The 23,601-nt window shown below is 50.2% G+C and overlaps 1 protein-coding gene across 1 annotated transcript in view; it reads right to left on the minus strand.

Annotated features, from left to right (window-relative positions):
- Positions 1-49: 49 nt before the first annotated feature.
- sorcs2 (sortilin-related VPS10 domain containing receptor 2) overlaps positions 50-23,601 on the minus strand; it is a 32,846-nt gene continuing 9,294 nt past the window's right edge. Inside the window, exons 6-27 of the mRNA XM_062449989.1 lie at positions 21,671-21,789; positions 20,621-20,710; positions 16,460-16,639; positions 15,302-15,448; positions 14,057-14,159; positions 12,781-12,857; positions 12,551-12,642; positions 10,540-10,647; positions 7,941-8,061; positions 7,692-7,825; positions 7,423-7,551; positions 7,069-7,240; positions 6,686-6,872; positions 6,394-6,527; positions 6,059-6,182; positions 5,237-5,349; positions 4,891-5,013; positions 4,656-4,755; positions 4,429-4,485; positions 3,886-3,988; positions 3,254-3,444; positions 50-2,612 (exon numbers count right to left, since the gene is read on the minus strand). Of these exons, the coding sequence (XP_062305973.1) occupies positions 2,548-2,612; positions 3,254-3,444; positions 3,886-3,988; positions 4,429-4,485; positions 4,656-4,755; positions 4,891-5,013; positions 5,237-5,349; positions 6,059-6,182; positions 6,394-6,527; positions 6,686-6,872; positions 7,069-7,240; positions 7,423-7,551; positions 7,692-7,825; positions 7,941-8,061; positions 10,540-10,647; positions 12,551-12,642; positions 12,781-12,857; positions 14,057-14,159; positions 15,302-15,448; positions 16,460-16,639; positions 20,621-20,710; positions 21,671-21,789 (2,669 nt within the window). The 3' untranslated portion in view covers positions 50-2,547. The remainder of the gene's footprint in view (positions 2,613-3,253; positions 3,445-3,885; positions 3,989-4,428; positions 4,486-4,655; positions 4,756-4,890; positions 5,014-5,236; positions 5,350-6,058; positions 6,183-6,393; positions 6,528-6,685; positions 6,873-7,068; positions 7,241-7,422; positions 7,552-7,691; positions 7,826-7,940; positions 8,062-10,539; positions 10,648-12,550; positions 12,643-12,780; positions 12,858-14,056; positions 14,160-15,301; positions 15,449-16,459; positions 16,640-20,620; positions 20,711-21,670; positions 21,790-23,601) is intronic.

Genomic DNA, 23,601 nt, shown 5'->3' on the forward strand with positions numbered 1-23,601 from the left:
CTTAGCTGCTTTTCTCGCCGAGTCAAATATAATACGAAAACTAACAATGTACAGTTATGGGAGTGATTTTATTCCAGAATGCAGGTTAAGTGCACTATGCTTCCCATTGAAGACTTCAAACATTTTTATGCCAAAAAATCAAACAAACTAAATATTAATAGAACTGTGCGGTCAATTTCACATAGTTTGTGTCATCAACAGTGAACGTCCTTCACAAATATCAGATTCTTTAGTACATCCCCCCCCCCCCCCACCCCCCATCCCCTTTCAATAAGGGAAACAAATCAGACAACACATCACCAGAAAAACAAGCCAAACGTGAGCGTATGTACAAAATATGAGAAAAACACAAGCCTATTAGAAGTGACCAGTGCGACCTCGAGTCTGTCTTTATCAAACACATAAAAAAACTAGAAGGGCTGACAGCAGCTTGACACTGTTCCAGACCTGCGTACCTGCTCTGGTGTCTCCTTCATACCCCTGAGGACTTAGCTTCAGAGTATGGAGGCCAACTACTAAACATTACAAGAAGACCTTTCCTTCCTTCCAAAACTGCGCAAACCAGTTACATCGTTAGAGAAAAGGAAATGATTGCAGCAGAAAGACAAAGATGTACCGACCAATGGTTACAAAAATGAGATAAGAAAACACGTTAAAAAAAACATATACATTTCGTACTGTATGTGTGTTCCAAAAGTGAATATTGTAGATGCAACACCATTCGATCCTTTCCAGTTAACGATGATTACAGAAAAATAACTACCACAAGCAGGGCCGCGAACTGACGACACCGACACGCTGAAATGATGTCAAAGGATTGTTGACTAAAAGCAGGTCATGGTTTTAAGAATGCTCTCCTCGCCACGAGCATTTTGAAGTTTTCAACCGAGGATGGGGGCAATGAGAAGAAAAAAAGGTGTGTTTTGGTATTAGTGTAAAATCCTCACAGTCCTGTGTGTGTGGGCCTATGTACAGACGGCTGTTGTCGTTCATATATACATAATCTATATACAATAAAACCAAATTCTACGGAGACCTACACCACCACTGGCCAATGCCTAATATAGGCTCATTAAAAAGACAGCCACGCCCATTTGTTTCCATGACAACAACCTTGTCTCTGGGGGAGGGGGCAAGTTCACTTTAACCTCTTGTCTGTAGGGGGGGGGGGGAGGGGGTACATTAGCAGTGGTTAGAGGGTGTCAAACTGTTAGTAAGTTCCCAAATAATGAATGTCCATGGGAGCAGAACTCTGCTTGGTTTGGGCACGGTGAGACACATGATAGGCTCTACCAGGGGAGGTGACATGCTGGGTGCTGGTAATTCTACACAATCACACAAACTGTACTGAAACATCCTTGCACAGTACCTCACAGTATTCACCAAGAACCATGAAACACCAAAGGAGACAAAGATTTCATAACCAACCAAAAGAGCGAGTTGTACTGTGAAAAGAAAGACAGTTCGAGTAAAATCTTTTCCTGTATATAAAGATTCCACCAAATGAATTCATTTTGTAAGTACTGTTTAGGAATTCATCAAAGTGCAACACCACCCCCTAGTGACCGTAAGGGTAACTGCAGACACGAGGCCCCAGTCTGTTTCAGCTATGTCCATTTCTAATGGAGTCTGCTCAATCTAAAAGGGGCATCCGATCTAATTCTTTCCTGAGAAAGAGCATTATTGCATGTAATTTTGAAGACAATGAGGTGTGTTTCAGAGAGAAACGTACAGAGATAAAGAGAGATACAAGACAGAGTGAGAGAAAAAGACAATGTCAAATGAAAATTGGGCAAAAACTCAGAGCCTCTTGCTTCAAACCAGAGAGGAAAAAGAGGTGGATCAGAAGGACTCCTGTTGCCCATGTCTGGAATCAGCTTAGCATTCTGCTAACGGGCCCATAACACAGGCTGTTACTGTTGGCCTTTTGGTCACAGTCTCATCTTACCTGTGGTGGGGACTACCTTGTCCTGGGCGGTGAATCTGGTGCGTGTGTCTAAGGGAGGCAGGGTCGTAGATGACAACAGATACAGGAAGTAAGTGTCACAACATTGCGTGATGTCATCGTATCTCTCTCTGCACTGACTGGCCCACCGCGTCCAGCCTCCAGATCAGCGGAGTTAGCCAACAATGACAACACACTGAGCAAAACACGACACAAGGTGCAAAGGACACTGGGGGAAGCAAAGTGGCCCAGCCCCCGGGGACGTTGTGGAGCGAGGGCAGCTGGAAGAGGAGGAGAGTCGTCCCTCTGGGCTCCGCAGGGCCAGTGAACAAGGGAGGCCCTGGGGAAGAGGGACGTTGGAGGAGAGGAGATGGAGAAAAAGAGAGACTACATCTTGGCTGCATCCCCACGTTGGGCTCTCCTCCTCGTTCTTGAGGGAGTGGGAGGGCCTGGAAGGGGGGGGGGGGCGAGGGGGAGCTGAGGGCCGGGTGTGTGTGTGTGTGGGGGGGGGGGGGCAGGGCTGAAGAAGGCAGAGTAGAGAGGAGAGTCCCTGTGCTCGTTAGCTAGCTAGCCTGTTAGCACGTTAGCACGCGGCGGGGCCATCAGCTGGTCAGGTAGCTGTGCAGCTCTCTGGAGTTGATGCTCAGGACCACGCCCGAATGGTTACCTGGGCGACAGAGTGGAGAAAGAAAAAGGTCGGGAAAAAGGATGAGCCCAGGGTTCAACAAGTTAAGTACAGGTGTGTTACAACGGGCTACTAGAGATCATGCATCTGGATAGAAAACCCTACTCCCCAGTGATCACTTCCCTTTAACACAGTGGTTCTTAACCCTGTCCTCAAGGAACCCCTGTCCTGCATGTTTTAGATGTTTCCCTGCTCCAACACACCTGATTCAAATAAATGGGTCATTATCTAGCTCTGTAGAAGCCTGGTAACAAGCATGCATTTGAATCAGGTGTGTCGGAGCCAAGAAACCTCTAAAACATGCAGGACAGGGGTTCCCTGAGGACAGGGGTAAGAACCACTGCTCCAACTCAACCATATCTGTTAGATTACTCACAATATCATATTTCACTTTCATAATAATCCTTTACAATTCAGTTAGCCTGTAACACGAGTCAGAATCTAGTGCCTACGACCTAAGGTAAGTCGAGTCAATCAGTGTTTTTGTTATTCAGACAGAAGGGCTCCGGTACCTTGGCAGTGCTGTGGTTGTAAGCTGGCTTGGTGGTGTTAGTAGTAGTGGTGGGGGGAGGGGCTAGTCCGTATAAGGGGACGGAAGGCGGGGCTACCTCCGGCCGGGTTACCTAGAGTCTGGGAGTCCAGGTCGTCATCGATGAACTCCTCCCCCTGGATGATGTGCTGCGTGTCCTCGCTGTGGCTCACCGGGCTGGTCATCTCCTGCTCCTTCTCGTTGTGCATCTGGGCGTACACGTTCCTGCCCGGCAGCTTCCTGAAAAACAGCGGCGGATAGGCGTCCTCAGTCCTGAGCCAGGAACTGTAGGATTTGTAGTTTTTGGAGGGTAAGAAATGGGGCCTTTGTAGTTTCACGTTTCATTTTGAGTGAGTTGGTGCCAGTGAGTAGGGATGCAGGGGAAGGTTCCTATTGGTCTACAGGTGGTTTTTAGAAGCCCTGTTGGCCAGTGCAGTTGTGTATCAAACTATGAGCATGCAAATACAGTCCTCAATTTCCTAGCAGGCATTTATCTATAATAGTATCATCTATCTCCATGCTTTGCTTCAGAGATGGTTCTTCATGCTTGGCTTCCAGTGCTTCATTCAGTTCAAATCAACAGTTAGCGGTTTCCAAATCTATGTTCTATACGATAGCTTGCTTCATCACCATGCAAGTTTTTGTTGATTTCCTACGAGGCTCCAATAATGTTGGGTTCAGTAGGGGTCAAGGGATGAAAGCATGCCTGAGTGGTCAGACACCTACCTTTTGAACTTGTAGAGGATGAAGGATCCAGAGACGATGAGGCTGATGAAGAAGATGACGGCCAACGCCCACAGGCCAGGCCCGGCCATGCCCCCTCCAGAACCTGAGGTCACAGGTCAGGATGTAAGGTCATGAACGCACAAACTTACAGTATGAACACACTCACACAGACACACACTTTTAAACACATCCACATATGTGTATGCAAATAACTGCAATCACTACCCAGTTGTGATCAACAACACACACACCTACCACACCACACCAAAAGTGAAAGCCCAATCCAAGTTTAGCATAGGATCAGAGAAAGCGCCATGATCAGACAGCGCAGAAGAGATCAGGTGAGACCAGCTAGTCACCCTCTAGAGTCTCGATCAAGCTAGTGTTGATCAACTGCAGAGTAAATGAGCCCAACCCAGGAAGTAGGAGGACTACCAGCAGCAGGAAGAGAGCAGATCTGAGAACAGCCAGACTGGGCTAAGAACTCAGTTTCATTTGGAGATCTGGGAAAATGAGTCAAACTACCGGGGCGGCGAGACATACTTTGGTCAGAGACGCTCGTGTCTGTCGCTCTTGTGGACCAGGCATTTGTTACTACTCCTTTGAAAACAGATCGATACAGGAAATGCTTTGGATTTGGTCAAATCGTAGAAGTGCATGACGACCGTGAAATCGTTGCCCTGAACGTGTCATAGTGGCGCAGGCGGCGCTGTGCCACGTGAGGGAGTATCTTGTTTGTGTGCGCGAGGTGGTAGATACTGTAGGTTTACCTGCGTTGGGGTCAGCGAGGGTCACCAGCACCAGGAGGCCTCCTCGAACCACAAAGCTCACGTTGTTCTCATTGAACGCCTGCTTGATAGCTGGCACACGCTGGCAACGACACAAAGGCAGTTTAATTTATTTATAAGTGACATTTCACTCTGAAATGCCAAAACTGTCAGAAGTCTGGGTGAAAGAAAGGAAAGAGACAGAGAGCGAGAGAGCGAGAAAAAAGGAGAGCGTTACCTTATCCACAAACACGCTCCTCTTGGCCTGTTTGCTCTCCAGCGGCAGGACGTACAGGTCGGCCCTGGTGGGCAGGCCCGGCTTCACCATGGTAACCAGAGACTCCTGGGGGATGCCGGTGATCTGAGGGGGGGGGGGGGGGGTCAAAGGTCAATGGCATCGTTCCGTCTGAAGACACATCCCTACACATCTACAACGCGTGTTTGGGTGTGACCCAGTCGAATGAGTTCAAACACACTCCTGGGTCAGAGCTAGCTGGTAATGTGGCTGCCTAAAAGCTAGCGTGTGGGAGTTGAGGAGCAGAGGTCAACCCCAAGAGAGGGCTGGGTGACTGAGGGGGACCCACCTTGGCCAGGGTCTTGGTGACCACCTGGCCCACGTCCTCCCTCCACTCTGGGATGTCAGGGTTGAACCTGTCCAGGTTGCTGCTGAAACTCAGGGGGATGACCTGGAAGTGCTCTGGGATTGGATGACAGAAGTAGGAAGTCAATAAACTGATGTCACATACACGTGTTATATACACTTTTTTTTTTACATGCGTCGTTTTACACCATTTGCAAATATAACAGTCCTTCTGAAGCAGGTGTTTACATCGGTTATATCGTGCCAGTGACCCTTAAGATAGAAGAGATAGATACATGGTGTTCAGAGACAATCTGTTTCAACCGAGCAAGTTGCTCTGAAAGCTAACACCTCTCCTGGGGTAAGAGACATGACAACAGAGGCTCCCACTTAGCTCACTGTGATGAATAAATCAAGTCCCGCCCAGTCCCAATCTCATCCATATTCAATCATGGGTAAAGTGACATAATCCCCCGATGACACACTTCTACAGTCGCGAAAAACTGACAAGAAAAGGAGCCTGAATACATTGTTGCGGAAGGTCATCTTCTGTGTTTACACCATGACTTCATAGCGTGACCTCGGCACGTTCAAATATTCAACGGCGAATGACGTTCCTCATGAATATAGGGAGCTGAAGCTGGCCAGTTTGATTCCCGGCCGTGCCAAATGACGTTGTGTCCTTGGGCAAGGCACTTCACCCTACTTGCTTCGGGGGAATGTACCTGTACTTACTGTAAGTCGCTCTGGATAAGAGCGTCTGCTAAATGACTAAATGTATAAATGTATTCTAAATGTATGAATATTCATGGTGGGGGAGGGTTACCGTAGACGCGGACGGTCTTGGTGTCCTGGACCATGGAGCGTCCGCTGGAGGCCTGCACGCTGACCGACACCTCGCCCGTCTCGGAGAACCGGGTCAGGAGGCTGCTCTCCAGAGAGAGCTTGGGCTTCGCGTTAGGAGAACATCAAGGAGAAAGTCAGGAAATGACTCCGACCGACGTCAAAGAGACAATGAAACAACATTTTTAGCTAAACTAACATAAGGTATAAGGTCTTAGTTATGAGCCTTTGTGAGGTAAAATAGCTTCACTTCCTGGAGTTAGCTGAAGAGTGGTTTTATCTAAATCTTCCATGACAGGTGAAGTGGGAGAACCTTACCTGCAGGCTGTCTCCTATCCACCAGTAGAACACAGTCATGTTAGCCTCTCTGGGTAAGACCACAGCGGTCAGGTTTACTTCCTGGTTCTGTCCGGCTATGGGAACCACTTCCAGGTGCACTTCCTGTAGGGGGGCTGAGGGACAAGGGTAGGGGTCAACATCCCATAGTTCCTTGTAATATCAGTTGATTTATGTTTTTTTCTTGTCATACGAACATTACTGAACCAGCCAATTAGATGGTGGTTCAAGTATTCTGCCTAGTAACCCCTTTCCCCAGAGAGGTGCAGCTGACCTGTGACCTGGATGAATATGGTGTCCTGGTCGTGTCCAGCCATGTTCTCTGCCTTGACCGTGACCCTGTAGACCCCCAGCCTCTCGTAGCGGTGCTGGATGGGCTCATCTGTCACTGTCAGGTTCTGGTAGATGGCCCGGACCCCGTCCCCCAGGTCCACCTGGTACTTGGTACTGCCCGTGTCACCCTGGAAAATCAATAAGAAACCGGAATCACCCAAATCAGGCTTATCCCATACTTGGCGATGACACAAGTAAATACACAATTTTTCTCTCAGTCTCCATCTCTCAAACAGACAGACGTGCAAACACACTTTTTAAACTGACTCTTACAACACTCCCCCCCCCCCTCGTTCTCTGCCCCCTTGTCTCGTCCTTACACACCTCTTCCTGGTGGATGATGAAGGTGATGTCGTCGCCTGGTGCCACGGCCAGCATCTGGCCCTTGATGCCCAGCTGCAGTCCGCTGGGCGGGAGGACGGGGCAGGAGTGCTGCTTGGAGCTCTGCTGCTTGTTCACGCCCCCCTCGCACGCGTTCGACACCACCTTCCTGTACCTGTCGCACAAGACGCGGGGCGTACCAACGTCGGGAAAAGAGGGGTGCCGGGGAATGACGCGGTGTGCAGAAGTACACAGTCCTGTACAGGTCGCTGTGGCTGGAATGGCTGGGCGGTTCTCGAAAATGAAGGTTTGCATGCATGGCTTGTGGGCTAGTGTGTGTGTGTGTGTCTCTCTCACCCTGTGCTGGACTCGTAGGTGTGTCCCAGGTGACAGTCCTCTGGGGGGGCGTCGGGGTCATGCCAGAAGTCAGCGAAGCAGCGCTCCCCCTCTGTCTTCAGAGTCTGGGCGCGCTCAAAGCCATAGTCGCTACACACACACACACACACACACACACACACACACACACACACACACAACACCTAGGTCAAAGCTGCCCTGTATTGCTTGACATGAATGTATTTGAACCATTCCCCGGGCGCAGGCAGCGTTGGTGTTCAGTGCCTCACCAGTTGAAGTCCTTCTCAGTACAGGGGCAGGGTCTGGAGGTGAGGGCTGAAGTGTAGCTCTGCCCCTTGATACAGAACGCCGTCTCCTTCCTCCGGCGGAAGCTTCGCTCCTGGCCCATAATGCACTTCTCTCCCTGGGTGTGGACAGTCAAGGGGGGGGGGGGGGGGGGGGAGGGGTCACAGGTTATTTGCGGACGAATGTGTGTAACTGTCAACGTGAGTGAGAGTGGGCACGTGTCTGTTTGGTACCTGCAGGTCAGTGAGTGTCCAGGACTCGTAGTCAGCCTCTGTGCACTGTCGAGGGAAAGACTGTCTGAAGTCGACCTTCACTAGCTCCCAGTCCGACCTGTAGCTGATGTGCCCAAAGACCCTGGACACACACACACACACGAAAGTCAGATCCATCTATTGTTTTGACCTCCTCTATGCATCCATCCATTCATCCATCCACATAAAGACCGCACTATTCCATTGCGAGATGTGACTGCTCAACCATTTCCTGGCCCCGCGGTCACGTGACTATCCCTACCCAATCAGGGCCCTTGGCAAAGAGACCACTGTGACAACTCCTCGATCGGATTCTGCTCGCGAACTCGTCTAACGAGGCGGGTCTCACCCCAGCGCTCCCATACATCACGTTCCTAATGGGCCGCACTCTGTTCGTCAAAGACGCAGATGGCCCTTCCATTGTCCGCTTGTTCTTGACATAAATAAATTGCTTCAGAGTAATTGTATCACTTAGGACAGTCTAATTTGGTCGGTCAGGATTCCATGCCAGTGCAGAGGAAACGTGTGTTGCAGTTCCCACATGCGGCCAGTAGATGGAGGTGTGCCATTGGATGAAACTGCGAGGAAAAACAAACGTTCCATCGCTCCTCGGAGTCTCAGGATTGTCTGGGCCTGTGTGGAAGACTGTTTTAGCAGCAGATTGGTGTGTTAACGCGTCGGCAGACCTGACATATGTTGTTTTGTTCTTCAAGGAGTTGTTCAACTCCTAATAGGAGGAATGTGTGGATAACACATATTGACTGACGCTACTGAAAAGGATGATGGAAGCCACCCACTGGGAAACATACTGTTGTCATCTGTAATGGACAGTACTGTACATTCGGAATACTATCTCCTATGGGCTCAGTCCTTATGGCCTTTTAGTCTACGTGTCTCCCTCATCTCTCTCTTTCTCTCACCTCTACCTGTATGTGTCTCTCCCTCATCTCTCTCTCTCACCTCTACCTGTACTTTAATCACGTACGACCCATGACGACTTCATTCAACTGTGTCTGGTTCAGATCTTCCTCACTTTGCTCTCGTGAGTTCCTGAATGCCGTTTTCCTTGGCTCCAACCATTGAAATACTTTCACAACATTTTGGGTAAGGACTGATGGGCTGAACTTGCTACCGTGCCCTAATTATTTATTTAGCAGCAGCTAAATAAATAAAAAATGAAAACGTAAAACAACTTTGCCTGAGCGGCAATTAAAAAGACAAATACCTCCCCCTCACCCCTCGCTCTCTCTCTCTCTCTCCCCCTTTCCCATGTTAAACCCATGGTAGAAAGCCCCATTATGTCCGGTCACACAGATGACGGTCTCCCATCATTACCAGTGTGAGAGGTGTAACCTCCGCCTCTCCTGCATGTACTTGGTGCTAAGTGCCTGTTCTAACTCGTCATGGAGCTGTCCGGCTCTGTCCGAACATCCAACCTCTGGAGCTGGATAAGAGACCCGAGGTGACATCCATGCGGGCCACCAGCTGTGCCCTGCTCGACTCCACCAATGCCATATCTCGCAGGAGGAACATGATGACTTGGGTGTCGAGAGGTGGTGTGTGGGTGTGTGTGTCGGGGGTGCCCGTGTGTTTCTGTGCACCGCCTGAAAAAGACTGCGAGAAGATTTGATGAGCTGCAGGCTACGCTTCTGATTTGGTCAAATACTCATTTCGGCCCGTCCTCGGGCGTCCGAGCGAGATAAAGTTCTTATCTATGGACATCGGGGGCAGAGAGAGGTGATGAAGCGGCCGGAGCCTCTTGATGGAAAGATTTGGAAAAGGAATAGGGAGGGAGAAAGTGTGAGAGGGAGGAAGAGACAGGGAGCCAGAGAGAATGAAGGGAAGGAAGGCAAGGAGGAGAGAGAAAGACACCAAACAGAAAGAGAACGAGAAAGAGGGAGAGACATTGAGAGAGAGAAAGAGAGAGACGGATCCTCATTATTCCCTTATTCTCCCTCGGTGTGTGGGCCAATCAACCCCTCCGGATGGAGCAAGGCGCTGGAAAATATCGCCGGCGAAAATGATCGCGAGAAGCACCGTTAAATTGGCCCGGCCCCTTCCTCTCCTGCAGCTAGAGGGGGTCTATGTGAGAAGCTAACCCCCGGGGCTCCTTAAACCAACGTCTGGGCAGGTGGCTGGATCCCTTCCTTCTCACTAAGCTCCTTATAAAATAAAAAAGGTGCTAGGAAGTAGACCCAGCCCAGCAGGTTGAGACAGAGGGCTAAGCGGACGGAGGTGCCAGGAAGTAGACCCAGCCCAGCAGGTTGAGAGAGAGGGCTAAGCGGACGGAGGTGCCAGGAAGTAGACCCAGACCAGCAGGGTAGGAGGAGGTTAAGACACCTTCCCCCCCTGTGTGATTGCGAACCAATCACAAAGTGATGTGATATTGGCAGATCTGGCGAACCAATCTGTTGTTGTTGAGAGCTCGTCAGGGTTGGCTTGTGAAATTCACATCAGTCGAGCTTCCCCTAGTTTAAGAGGGAGCGTGTGAACGTGGAACACGTGGTCATACTGGGCCCTACCAAAGGTGACCGCAATCAAAGATGTTAAAACTGGAGAGCGATTGTGAGCTCCAACTCACGTCATGACCAGCGTCTCGTCCCCTGGCTCGCTCAGCAGCCCGTCCACAAACACAGAGGTGCTGGTGAAGTTATGGATGGTCCATGTCCGCCCCTCGTCAATACTGAACCTGGAGAGAAAGAACAGATAAACACTCGTGTATTTCTCTTCATAAGTGGGATATTGGCAGCCATTTTGTTTTTCATGAACCGTCTTGGTTCCAAGACCAACACTATTTAGGGGATTTTTACCTCCCATGTTGACGCAGGCAAAAATTGATTTACATGTAGCGAGTGCAAAGAAAATACACCCATGTTGTTGCTTTAACTTGAAAACAACCCGGCGGTGTTGACTGTAATTATAAAGCAATGGTCGGACGGTTTAGCCCTTAAACGAAACTTCCAACTTCTTCAAAAAGTCAGGAAGAAAAGGGAAATAACTGCCTAATATGTACAAAGCCACAGTCTGTGCTAGCCTGTGTGCATCCTCCATGGCTGCAGCAGTCACCAGTTGCTAGCGTAGCTTTGCGAAAGCTGTGTTGTACCATGGAAAGCAATCAATATTGAATTGAGCGGCATTGTAAAAGACTGCAGGCTCTACGACTGATGTGTTAACGAGACTCAGTGCCGTGGGCCTCGCTAATCACTGGAGGAGCATGAAGGGCAGCTGACAGACTGGAGATATCCCGGCGCTAGCACCAGCCTGGCTAAGTGAGAATTAGCTATAGAGGATGCCTGTCTATGCTGCCGCTCTAGGTTACTGTCTCTGTGGTAAATACGATTTCACACACACACACACACACACACACACACACACCCACACACACAAACACGCATACACACACATCCTCTGTGTCTTTCTTTCTCTATTCCCCTACTTTATCTGAAAAAAGAGACAATTCCCCTCACACTAATCAAATGGAAGAGTTTGATTGTTTTCTAATAATTTCACAAAGCCAATGCTCTCTTTATCCCTCACTCCATATAACACATGCTAACAAAATGAAGGCTTATGCACTGTGTAAATAGCAGAACCATGGCATATACAGGCCTACGCATTTTATGCAAAGTCTCTCGTTTCCCAGGATGTTAGTTTTGCATTCCTAATTGACTCGGGGGCAGAGGAGGGAGGATGTGAGGATGTGAGGCTGAGAACACATCCACTTAGGGTTTTTGTTTTTCAGGTGCCAGGAATGATCCACCATAATTCGAGCCAAGCCCAGGGTGTCAGGGGTGGAGGTGGTGGAGGGCGGGGGCATGTATGGACGCTCTCCTCTGTCTGAGGCTGGCAGGGGAATGGATTGGCTCTGATCGGAGTGTGTAAGAGCCCTTGTGTGCTGGTGGGTTTTTGGGACGTGTGTTGGACCAGCAGGCTTGCAGGCAGCTGATCTCTCCTAGTGAAGAGGAGCGCGTCACACAGCAGAGGGCTCTCCACGCATAGACCAAGAGGCCGTTCAGTCCCATTCCCTCTCTCTAACACACACACACACGCGCACACACACGCTCACTTTTAGGTCTCTGTCGCTCTCTCTTTGTCTCTATGGGGAGGTAGCTAATCCTAACCCCCTGCATGCAGGGTGTGTAAACACAGCTTCCCGTGTCCTCAGCCAGTTAGACGGTCCTTCATTAGGAACAGAGGCATGATGAAAGACAGGACATTCACCTGTGTGTGGCGTCACGCAACGAGAGGGAGGATGACATCAGCAGATTAAAGGGCGGTGATAAGAGTACCCCTGAGCGCTCTTTTTTTCATCTTTTATTCCCCATTCAACCTATATCTGCCAAGGTCATTGTCGATGAGATCCCATCTCTTTCCCCCTAGAAACCTCCTACTATAAAAGCAGCGAGTGGAGGATGATTATGGCACGTGTGTTAATGAAACATTGACACTATCTCACTACCCTTCACCTCAGATTAAAAGATCCCAAAGTCAGGGTGTTATTAGAATTCCATCACAACAGGTCTGACTTAACGGCAGAGTGCCCAAGCATCGAGTAGTGACGGAGTATTTGATGGCGTATCTTCAGTACTTACTTGAGGATCTTGAGGGGGATGGAGGTGTCCTTGATGGCTACGATGACCCCGCCATGGTCCAGATACAGAATATGGTGCTCCTCCTCAAACACCTTGACACGGGAAGGAAGGAAACGCACACAGGAAATGAGGTACCGCAAGGGGCGTTAAAGCATGGAAGCCATGCCTGTGGGAACAAAATGAGAGGCCTGAGAGTGGGGGGGGGGGGGGGGGTGTATCGGTGGTGTCACCTGTCTCCAGGTCTTGCCACAGTCCGACGTGATGTACATCTCCTCTTTGTACTCCACCAGCTGAGAGCCCAGGTTACCTGAGGGAAGGAGAGGAGACAGAGGGATGGAGAGGAGGGATAGAGAGGGGTATAGATAGAGAGATAGAGGGGTACAGAGGGATAAAGCAACACACAGAGAACAAGTGAGGGAAAGAGAATCAGACAGAAAATAAAACAGAGAGATCATGGAGAAAACGAGAGACAGAGAGAGAGAGAGACAGAGAGACAGAGAGACAGAGAGACAGAGAGACAGAGAGACAGAGAGAGAGAGAGAGAGAGAGAGAGAGAGAGAGAGAGAGAGAGAGAGAGAGAGAGAGAGAGAGAGAGAGAGAGAGAGAGAGAGAGAGAGAGAGAGAGAGAGAGAGAGAGAGAGAGAGAGAGAGAGAGAGAGAGAGAGAGAGCAGAGCACTCCAGTCCTGTAGCAGGCTGCAGTTAGGGAAGACAGGACTCTACAGGGGACCTGCGTAGCTTTACCCCCCTCCCTTACAACAGCGCCAAGTTGTCCGCCTAGTAGCACTCTCCCTCAACCTTCACACACACAGTAGCCCTGACAGGAACACCACCGCAGAACAGAGGCCAGCCAGTATACTGCCTTTAGCTTTTTGGTGTGTGGCAACAGAGCATGGAACTATCTAAACAACAGAGCTATCAATAACAACATAGCAGGGAGCTATCAAGACAACAGAGCAGGGATCCATCAAGAGCAACATAGCAGGGAGCTATCAAGAACAACAGAGCAGGGAGCTATCAAGACAACAGAGCAGGGAGTTATCAAAAACAACAGAGCAGGGAGCTATCAAGACAACAGAGCAGGGACTTATCAAAAACAACAGAGCAGGGAGCTATCAAGAACAACAGAGCAGGGAGCTATCAAGACAACAGAGCAGGGAGCTATCAAGACAACAGAGCAGGGAGTTATCAAAAACAACAGAGCAGGGAGCTATCAACACAACAGAGCAGGGAGCTATCAAGAACAAAAGAGCAGGGAGTTATCAAAAACAACAGAGCAGGGAGCTATCAAGACAACTGAGCAGGGAGTTATCAAAACAAAAGAGCAGGGAGTTATCAAGACAACTGAGCAGGGAGTTATCAAAACAAAAGAGCAGGGACTGCTGTGTGACTGTGGTGCCTGGAAGATAATACCCTCTGCCAGGCAGCAGCTAAGGTCTCCGGTCCAGAATGTGTATGGTCTCCATGGTTGCGGTAACCATGGTGACGATGTTGGTTCTGAAACTCACCTGCGCCCATGATGAGTCCGGGGGCGGAGTCTTTGGTGTGGACGGTCCCGGACACGTAAGGGTTGTCCGCCCAGCGCAAGTGGAGGTGCAGGTGACAGTCAGGCTGAGGGGGGGAAGTCACCTTGTGTTAGGGCTCATTAAAGGGATAGTTCACCCAGTTATCATTCATTATCTGGCATTAAAGGATAGTTTACATTTATTAGCTGGCATTACATTAAAAGGCATGGTTCACTCAAATCACGTTTAATATCTGGCATTAAAGGACTAGTTCACCCAAAGCATGTTTCAGTGTGCCATAAAATTAACGTTTCACCCGAACCCCTCATGACAGAGATCCGTCTTTGAGGGTCAATAGTGTGCAGCAAATGTTGATGCGGTTCACCTCACTTTCAATCCGCAGTCAATTTCTAACTTCAAACTAAGGTCAACCGTGGTCAAACTGCCATTAGTGCAGCGTGGTGGAACCTGTGTTTGTTCTCGTGCAGATGCTATCACACAGCACCTGCATCCCATCAAGCCCTCGTCCGCTACTAGACAGTAAACAATAAATCAGGCGCGGCGGAGAAAATGCACGCTTCAAAGATGTTGTGACGCCATTAGGCTGCAGATTAAAGGCAGATTACGCACATTAATCTAAGACACATGGCTTCATTTAGACGTGGTTACAACCGCTAGCTGGCGTTAGCTTGGTCGTTACTCTCGTCATGTTTCCTGACAGGAAGACAGGTTGTGTTTGGGGTTTGGAGCCGTCGGACACTTTTATGCACTGGCATCGCGAGACTTAAAGCCGCCTTTCTCTGACCTGTCGCCCCCGACGACGTGACGAGCAGAGGGCGAGACGAACGAGGAAGCAGGTTGTCAGGGAGGCTGAAGTGACAGGTGGCAGAGACGGGGGGGAATCCGAGCGGGCTGATTTGTGGAACCGGGGACGGCCATTTTGAAGATTTTGAATATGTGCTTCTATAACTATATAATCTATGTGTGTGTGCGTCTTTCTTATTCTGTGCGTTGAAGCATGGTGGTCCCTGAGTGAGAATCCTCTGGAATGAGTGATGGCTATAATAACAGGACAGTGGAGAAATTCTTTATGTCTGTGAAATCATCTAGCCTGTACATCTCTCATAGTGGTCAAGCTCATGAGACAAAATGATCTCCCAATACTTCACAAACCATCCCCTTTTTGTAAATATGAGTGTGTGTGTGTGTGTGTGTGTGTGTGTGTGTGGGGGGGGGGGGGTCACTCACCAGCTTGCAGCTGACTGGTTTGCCGTTCATGTCGGTGGTGGGCGGGGCCAAAGGCTCCCAGTCGCGACCTTTGTTGTAGGTAATGAGGGTTGTCACTTTGCCTTCCACTTTCTGATTGGCCAGGAAAACCCCTCTGATCCCTCGTACCTTGAAATCAAACCAGAGAAAATGGAGAAAAAAAGGCGTTAAAAAGAAGGAAAGATTGAAAGGGCTTTGGGGTGCGAAATGAGTCGGTCCAGTTCCTTGTTGCAAAAGAAGAGCCCTTTCTCCCTCTTTCTCTCTCCATCAGTCTCTGCGATGAGAGTGCCCCCCGGAGCGAGGGAGAGGAGGAGAGGAAATGAGTTCCACAGTGATGGCCCCCAGCTGCATGGACCACTACCTCTCTCTCCTCCTACCAACTCTTTTGCGCTTCTCTTCCTCCCCCCCCCCCCTTTCCTCTCCCACACCCTTTTCAAAACACGGCAGCGACGTATGGGATGATGGATGGCCCTCCGGAGGAGAGACACAAAGTCAAAGCCGTAACGCCTGCCCTGTTTTTCACATCAGGAGTTTGCACAGTATCAACACATTGACACATCGCTTCAAAGTCTCTCGCAGTTCCACCCATCCCAGGAAGTACAACATCTGCCTTTGTAGGTAAAACAAGAACAAAGTACCTCAAGTTGCCTCCCCAACTTCTACCTGGTTTTATCTGACCAATAGGGGTTCTTTTTTCTATTAAATGTGAATTTTTCCTTCATGTGTGACGGCATATGAAGGGTTAAAAAATAACGACTTGTTTGTCATGAAGACCAGTGGGTACCAGAGGAAGCCAGAGAATATTCCGGAAGACTTGATCACTGTTACCTTGGCAATTACTGACCATGACATAACAAGTGGGTCTATGGAGATGAGCCCTTGTATATATAACTAGTGGGTGGGTTGCGTATTTCCTGCTAGCATTCATACACTCTGTAAGAAACATACAGTCATAGTGTGCAGAATTTTACCAAAAAGCAAGGAAATGAGAAAGACAATACACTAAGTCCCCTTGGCCTTGTCATTTATGCATGCGTACACACCCACACACCTTGGCAATACTTTGACTATTGCCTTCAACCCACCCTACTCGCACCCCCCCCCCCCATCTCCCCCCCCCGCGCACGCTCACACACGCACCTCCAGGATGTCGATGAGCGTGTTCTCCTCAGGCTGCCGGGCGCTGCGTACGTTCTCCAGGACTATGGAGTAGTACACCCCCTGGGGGTCTGACAGGTACAGGTTGTAGGTGTCCGTCTGGTACCACTCCTGCAGCGCCAGGAACACCTGGCTCTCGTCTGTACTCACGATCTGGACGTCCTGGGGGGGAGGGGGGGGGGGGGGGGGAGGGGGGGGGGGGGGAGACGGAGAAGGCGAGGAGAGGGGAGAGAAGGAGAGGGGCAACAACTCAGAGAAGGGTCGTCTTCCTTTTTCAATCGACATCAGAAGTTCGAGAACAGAGAGAGCGAGGAGACGAAAGACAAGAGAGAGAGAGAGAGAGACGGAGGGAAGAAAAGAGAGAGAGAGAAATACGATGACAGAGAGAATGGATGGAGCCAATCAACTGCTGTGACAGACCCTCTAAATCAGGGCTCCTAAAATAAGCAGCAGGCAAAGATAAAAACTCCAGCTCTTCCCTCAAAAAACGATTCAGGTCAACACTGTTGTCACTCTGCCCCGGCTGTAGCCTGAGTTTGTCTTGCCATTTCAATGCAAATTAATTCATCAATCTGTGTGTGTGTGTCTCTGTAAGTAAGTAAGTAAGTACGTGTGTGTGTGTCTCTGTGTGTGTGTCTCTGTGTGTGTGTCTCTGTGTGTGTGTCTCTCTCTTTGTGTGGGTATCTGTCTGTGCCTCTGTGTGTGTGTGTCTGTGCCTCTGTGTGTGTGTGTCTGTGCCTCTGTGTGTGTGTGTCTGTGCCTCTGTGTGCGTGTGTCTGTGCCTCTGTGTGCGGGTGTCTGTGCCTCTGTGTGCGTGTGTCTGTGCCTCTGTGTGCGTGTGTCTGTGCCTCTGTGTGCGTGTGTCTGTGCCTCTGTGTGTGTGTGTGTCTGTGCCTCTGTGTGCGTGTGTACTGTGACTGAGCTGCAAGTCAGCGTTGTGTATAAAAGCCTCCCTGATTACATTAACATGGAGGGTTTCCGAAATAAGGACGTCAAGCCGAGTCGAGCGCAGCCTCGAACGACATCTCAGCGCTTTTGACATTCCCTCCCCTCCTCTCTGAACTCCATACGTCTAAATTACACTGGGATTTATGGGATGGCACTGGGAGGCTCCTGGGACTGGCAAACTGAGAGGCGGAGTCCTTCCTCCTGAATGTCACCTACTGCGTGTCACAGCATCAAGTACACAACTGATGTCAGTAGATAGGACCCATCCATCTTGAGTGGAGTCCCTTAACCTTGGTGACTCGAGTTCATGGGATGGGTGAATAGAAAGGTGAGTGTAGAAAACAGCTTTGGCCCATCCGCCGGGGGTGACGGATGGCGAAAGTGAAGGGCACCGGGAATAATCGCGTGTCTGTGTGCGCGGCAACTGGAGGCGAGTGCGTTTGTGTAATTGGCGAGAGCACGTCACGTGCCCGGCTTAGCGCGTGCGTGGGTTCTAGCGTCGAGTCCGTGAGGGTGCGTGTGCAGTGTAAACGGATGTGACTCCCGTGGCGCGCTGGGAGCCTGAGGAGGCGGCTGCTCGCCAGGGTGGATGTCCCCACACAGGCTGGTGCAGGCGGGGGAGGGCTGTGTGTCTGCCTGAGCTCCAGCCAGATCCGGCCCGTGCTCGAGGGGTTTCTGGGCTGGTGTCTGATCTTGTACGCGAGCACACTCTCGCATGCACGTACACCCGCACACACACCCACACACGCACACACACGAGGCCGAACGCACGTACACACGGGTGCTTATGAACACACACACGGCCCCACTCACAAACACACGCACAAATAGGCAGGCAGATGCTCACAAGTACGCACTTAAACATCCTGCGGTCTGACACACACACATCGTACACACACACACATCGTATAAACAGGCACACACTCACATATGTACTTTAGACTCTTTAGATACCAATGTGGCTTTTGAAGAAAAAATCCCTCAGCGAGGAACCAGCCCCAACACAACTTAGCACACAGATCACACAAGGCGTTAGCAAACAGCATGTGTTTGAATGCTGCACCGTTGTGCACAGAACGTTTCATCTTTAACCGGAATGGATTACAAAGTTAGACAGCTGGATAAAGCTTGGATATGCGCTCACTTAGGCAAACAAGCTGTACAATAAACTGAGGGATTCGATGACGTGGGGGAGGAGAGAGAGTCAGTGATGTCGTGCGGTTTGCTGTGTACATCTACCGTTTCATCTACTCACAAAAGGCTGTCAAGTAATGACAGCTTGGAATGTAAGATAGACCATCTCAGATTGGGGTGAATCAATCGTGTTGACTGAAAGCGGTCTGTATTACCACACAAAGTTTATCTAGAGTTTAGTCATGTGCTTGATTGAAACTACAGATAAACATCACTTTGGGAAAATCGTAGTTCCAGCTGCATAGCAAGTGTTTTTGAAGGCTGATTTTTGGGACGAGGTTCTTTTTTATCGCCGTCCCTTTGTGCATCACAAATGCCGTTTCCCCCTCAACGTGATGTTTATTTACTTGAATATCTGTTTATTTGTTCATCCTCAGAGGGCTTCTACATAGAAAGAAAAAAAAATGTTTTTTTTTTCTTCTATTACTTGTATTTGATCTGTGAAATGATTTCCCGGTGCGGAGAGGGAAAACGCTTGACAATTTCCCTAGCAAAGCACGTGAGGGGTGACTGGATGACAATAAAGGCTTTCAAAGCTGAATGAGGAAGGCTGTTGCAATTCTAGTTTGGGTAAGAGAGAGAGAGGAGAGAAAGCGAGAGAGACATGCAGAGAGACAGACAAGACAGACAGAAAAAGAGAGATAGAGAGAAATGGATAATGAGAGAGAGAGAGAGAGAGAGAGAGAGAGAGAGAGAGAGAGAGAGAGAGAGAGAGAGAGAGAGAGAGAGAGAGAGAGAGAGAGAGAGAGAGAGAGAGAGAGAGAGAGAGAGAGAGAGAGAGAGAGAGAGAGAGAGAGAGAGAGAGAGAGAGAGAGAGAGAGAGAGAGAGAGAGAGAGAGAGAGAGAGAGAGAGAGAGAGAGAGACAGATGTGGCTGTGACAGCAAGAGAGAGGAGACAGAGAGATGACGTATGAGGAAAACAAAACAGAAGAGGCGAGGGAGCAACTAGCAAACACGCACCCAGCCTTTCCCGACCGGGTGAGAATGAGACGGTTCATGCCAAACTTGGGCGCATCCCTCTCAGGAGTAGCTGGGCTCTCCTGCGGCTTCTGCATTTTTCATCTCGCTCTTCAATTATTCACAGTGGAAAACAGGAGCAGGGACACACACACACACACATACAAACACTTTCTTTTTCTGTCACTTTATGACACGAGTCTGTCTGTGTGTGTGTGTGTGCCTCTCTTTGTTTCCTTCCCTCTCTTCTCCGCTTTCCCCTCCTCTCCTTCTGACTTAAAAGCTCCATATTTGAACGTGTGACCCATCTGCTCATCCGACTGCTAAGAGGACATATGTGGGGAGGCAGAAAACTGGAGCCGTCTGTCCTAACAAAACACACACACACACACGCAGGCTTACATGCACACACATTTTCCACTACCTCACACACACACACACTTTCAGGCTAATCCCCATCTTCCTCCCTCTCTTTTCTTAGGGTGGCACTTAGAGACAGCCTCTGCCATATTGACCAGTGAAACCCAGTAGTAGAGCAGGAAAGTGGGAGGGGGGACTCAAATGTGTAACTCCATCCCTTTCACCTTCTGTGAAGAGTGCCGAGGGGCTAGAGTCATCGAATTTAAGCCCCTCTCAAAGTGGTTGAGCGGTAAAATGTAAGTAATTCTGCACACCCTCTCATAGGGAGGTGTGTGTCTCCAGGATGATGCATCTAAGTGTCAGTGATTGTGGTTCGGGGGTTTTCTCTCAAGTGAGATTGCCAAACAGACAAGGGCTGTGCGCCCCCCCTCTCTCTCCACCCTGATCGATCCTGTTCAATAACACTGCTAGTGTCATGCTCAAACTATCCCCAGAGCCAAGGCTGCTGACAGCAAAGGCTCCGACTCAGTTTTCATCCCTTCAATTATCATTGAAACATTGTTCCTGTCTGATAAGTGTCCATGTTGAATGGGACTCCACACCAAACTGTTGTGAGATGATATGAACAAAGGGAGGTTCAATCGGACATTCTGTGCTCCAGAGAGAGGATGTTAGGTTCTCTACCTTGGGCAGGGCGTACTTGGGGAACCTCATCTGGACAAACTCGTTCCTCCGGTATGAGACGTAGTGCTTGGTGCGGTTTCCCGTGGTCACCTAGGAGACAGAGAGGGGGCAGAGATACAAGTGATGTCAGTGAGACGCTGGTGTATAATATTATGGGATGTCTGAAGTCGAGTGCTTTTTTTGTGCATCAACTCCACTTTCCTGTCTTTGGATGGAGAGAGATGTATAGAGAAAGAGAGAGAGAGAAGAAGAAGAGAGAGAGAGAACAGAAACAGAAGGTGCATGTGTGAGGCAGAAAGAGTGAGGCAGATAAGAGGGAAAGAAAGGAAGAAGGAGAGAAAGACACGGAGTCAGCATACTCTGACAACCTGACCCACTACAGGTGAAGTCACGGCGTGCAATTCACCATCTGTTATCCTCCGAGTCACAGACTCAGTCATTATTAGGAGAGAGAGAGACAGAGAGCGAGACAGGGAAAGAGAGACAGAAAAAGAGACAAAGACAGAGATGGAGAGAAAGAAAGATAGAGAGAAAGAGAGAGGGAAAGGGAGAGAGAGAGGATGGGGGGGTGAAAGGTGTAGCGCTCAGCATAATCTCCAGTTCTGCTCACTCAGAGCGTTGGCGTGCGGGTAACAGCAGGGGTTTCTGGGTAAACACTGAATCACACCGCCTCACACCACTAACGGCTCAGCCAATCAGAAAGGACAGGTGCAGGCAGGACAGAACAGACCCATGATCGCCTGAAAGTAAGCGGGCTATGTGGTTGTAACTCTGTTTACCCTCCCTTACTTTCAGTCCCTCTGCCTTGCCCTCTCTACATCATCCTCCGTATTCCTTTCCCCCACCCTCACATCCAACATGCCCACTGCAGTGCATCATGGGAATTCTGCCAAGACGACGCTGAGTATTCTTTGGGCCCTTTCCGCTCAGGGCACGACCTTGAAATAAAACAGACCCATCAGCAGAGCTCTTAGCAAAATGGCCTCTTCTTCAACCGGCTGGGGCTAATGAACGTGGGACCTGAACCCGGAGCGCCCCGCGTCGCTTTACCTTGACAAAGATGTAGTCATCCTGGACGGAGAGGGAGCCGTGATCGATCTTCCCCAGGAACTGAGCGTCACCAGCTTGTCGGAGCAGTTCTGGATCAGGACAGGTCACATACAGGTAGCCTGGGAGGGAGGGGAGGGGGGGGGGGGGAGAAGAGCCTGTTATTTTCACGAGATAAACGGTGCTGATAACACCGTGTCAAGGACAGAACCGGACAAGAGAGAAAGTGGAAGGGAGGGAGAGCGAGAGAGATGGAGTGAGGCGTGGAGACGAAGTGTTGTGTGTGTGTGTGAGGGAGAGAGTGTGTGCGTGCGTGGCGGAATAGACACAGAGGAACAGAGAGAGAGAGAGAGAGAGAGAGAGGAGAGAGAGAGGAGAGAGAGAGAGAGAGAGAGAGAGAGAGAGAGAGAGAGAGAGAGAGAGAGAGAGAGAGAGAGAGAGAGAGAGAGAGAGAGAGAGGGGGGGGGGGGGGATTAGCCTGAGACGGAGGTAGACTAGGGTGCGTGCCCGTCACCAGGCTAACACCTTCTCATATCGAATTTCACTACAACTGCTGACTCAGCTACTCGCCTGCTCCTGAACTTCCCCACTAAGCCGGGTCGAGGTGGCAAGAAGGCATCAGAGCCCCCCCCAAAAAAAACGCTAACAGGTACACATTCAAGGGGTCCCCAGGTAAACAGAGAGCTTCTCTGTGAGGAGAGCAGCTCCGTGTTTACTCGAAGCTGTGCTCCTACCGCTCCAAGCACACGCCTTCTTTGCGCCGTCGACAAATGGCCCGGTTAATTTATTGAAATGCCCGGACGTTTAATCAAAACAGCATACGGCTGCGAGACTCATTAAAAAGCTATTAGATTGGCTAAGCGTCCCATTCCAGCTTGTGACACGAACGCTTTCTCACGCGGCTCGCTCGCTCGCAACCCCCCCTCTCCACCTGACCATCCGACAGGAAGGTGCTAAATCACCAGCGGGGACTTCGTCGGGAAGTGTGCCGCAGTGGAGAATAAACTCCGCCAAGGACGGAACACACAAAAGTTGACTTTTGGAGAGTGGGACTTATTTGGACTGCGAGTCAAGGTAATGCTGCAGATGCACCCATTTTCTTCTTTCCAAGGAAGTGTGTGTGTGTTTGTGTGTGCCCGGCTCTGCATCTATTGGATGTGTGCAAGCCACCCCCAAGGGTGCCCACATTCATCTCCCTACTGGCACACACACACACCAATGCCCAGCGCCATGTTACACCTCGTTCATCAATCAAATCTACCAGCGACCCCCCACAACCCTTGAAACCTGCCTCACTCACCACCCACCAATCCTGGGCATAGACCCCAGGCGAGCCCCAGGCTTTTACAGGCCCATGGCCACTGTTTCTTCAGAGCTCCACCATAGCACCCGGACTGTCCTCCTCCACCCTCAAGCCTGCCACCGCTTAACCTTGATAGGGGTGCGTGTGACAGGGGGGGAGGGGTGGAACAGCTTGGGCTGGCATGCCTGGTCGCCTTGGACCCCCTCACCCATCCGTCTGGGCGTGCATGCCGCCACACAATCAAAAAAGGGAGCGGAGGGAGGGAGAGGAAGCTGTGGGTGGTGGAGGGGAAGGGAACCATGTGGTCCTGCCTAGCCTAGAGTACCAGCTCTCGTGCCTGGGCATCTGGCCCGGACAGACAGCCTCTCTGGTTCTCTGTGATCAACACAGCCAGGCTTGTTCTGGATGACAGGTTTCAGACGGCGGGCCGCGTGTTGGGCCGCAGTGTTCCCATGGGATCGTTCCTCTACTCTGGTATGGGAGGCGGGCTCCGGAACATTCTCCACAGGAAATGTTGGCAGCTTCATTTCCATATGCGGAGGTGTGCAGAAGAAAAGGCGAACAGTGAGCTTGTCTCCTACCCTCCTGCTTGCCCTTCCTCCTGAGGGTGGGCTGCTGTTCGTCGTGCTTT

The sequence above is a fragment of the Osmerus eperlanus genome, chromosome 23, assembly GCF_963692335.1.
Source record: "Osmerus eperlanus chromosome 23, fOsmEpe2.1, whole genome shotgun sequence".
NCBI lineage: Eukaryota > Metazoa > Chordata > Actinopteri > Osmeriformes > Osmeridae > Osmerus > Osmerus eperlanus.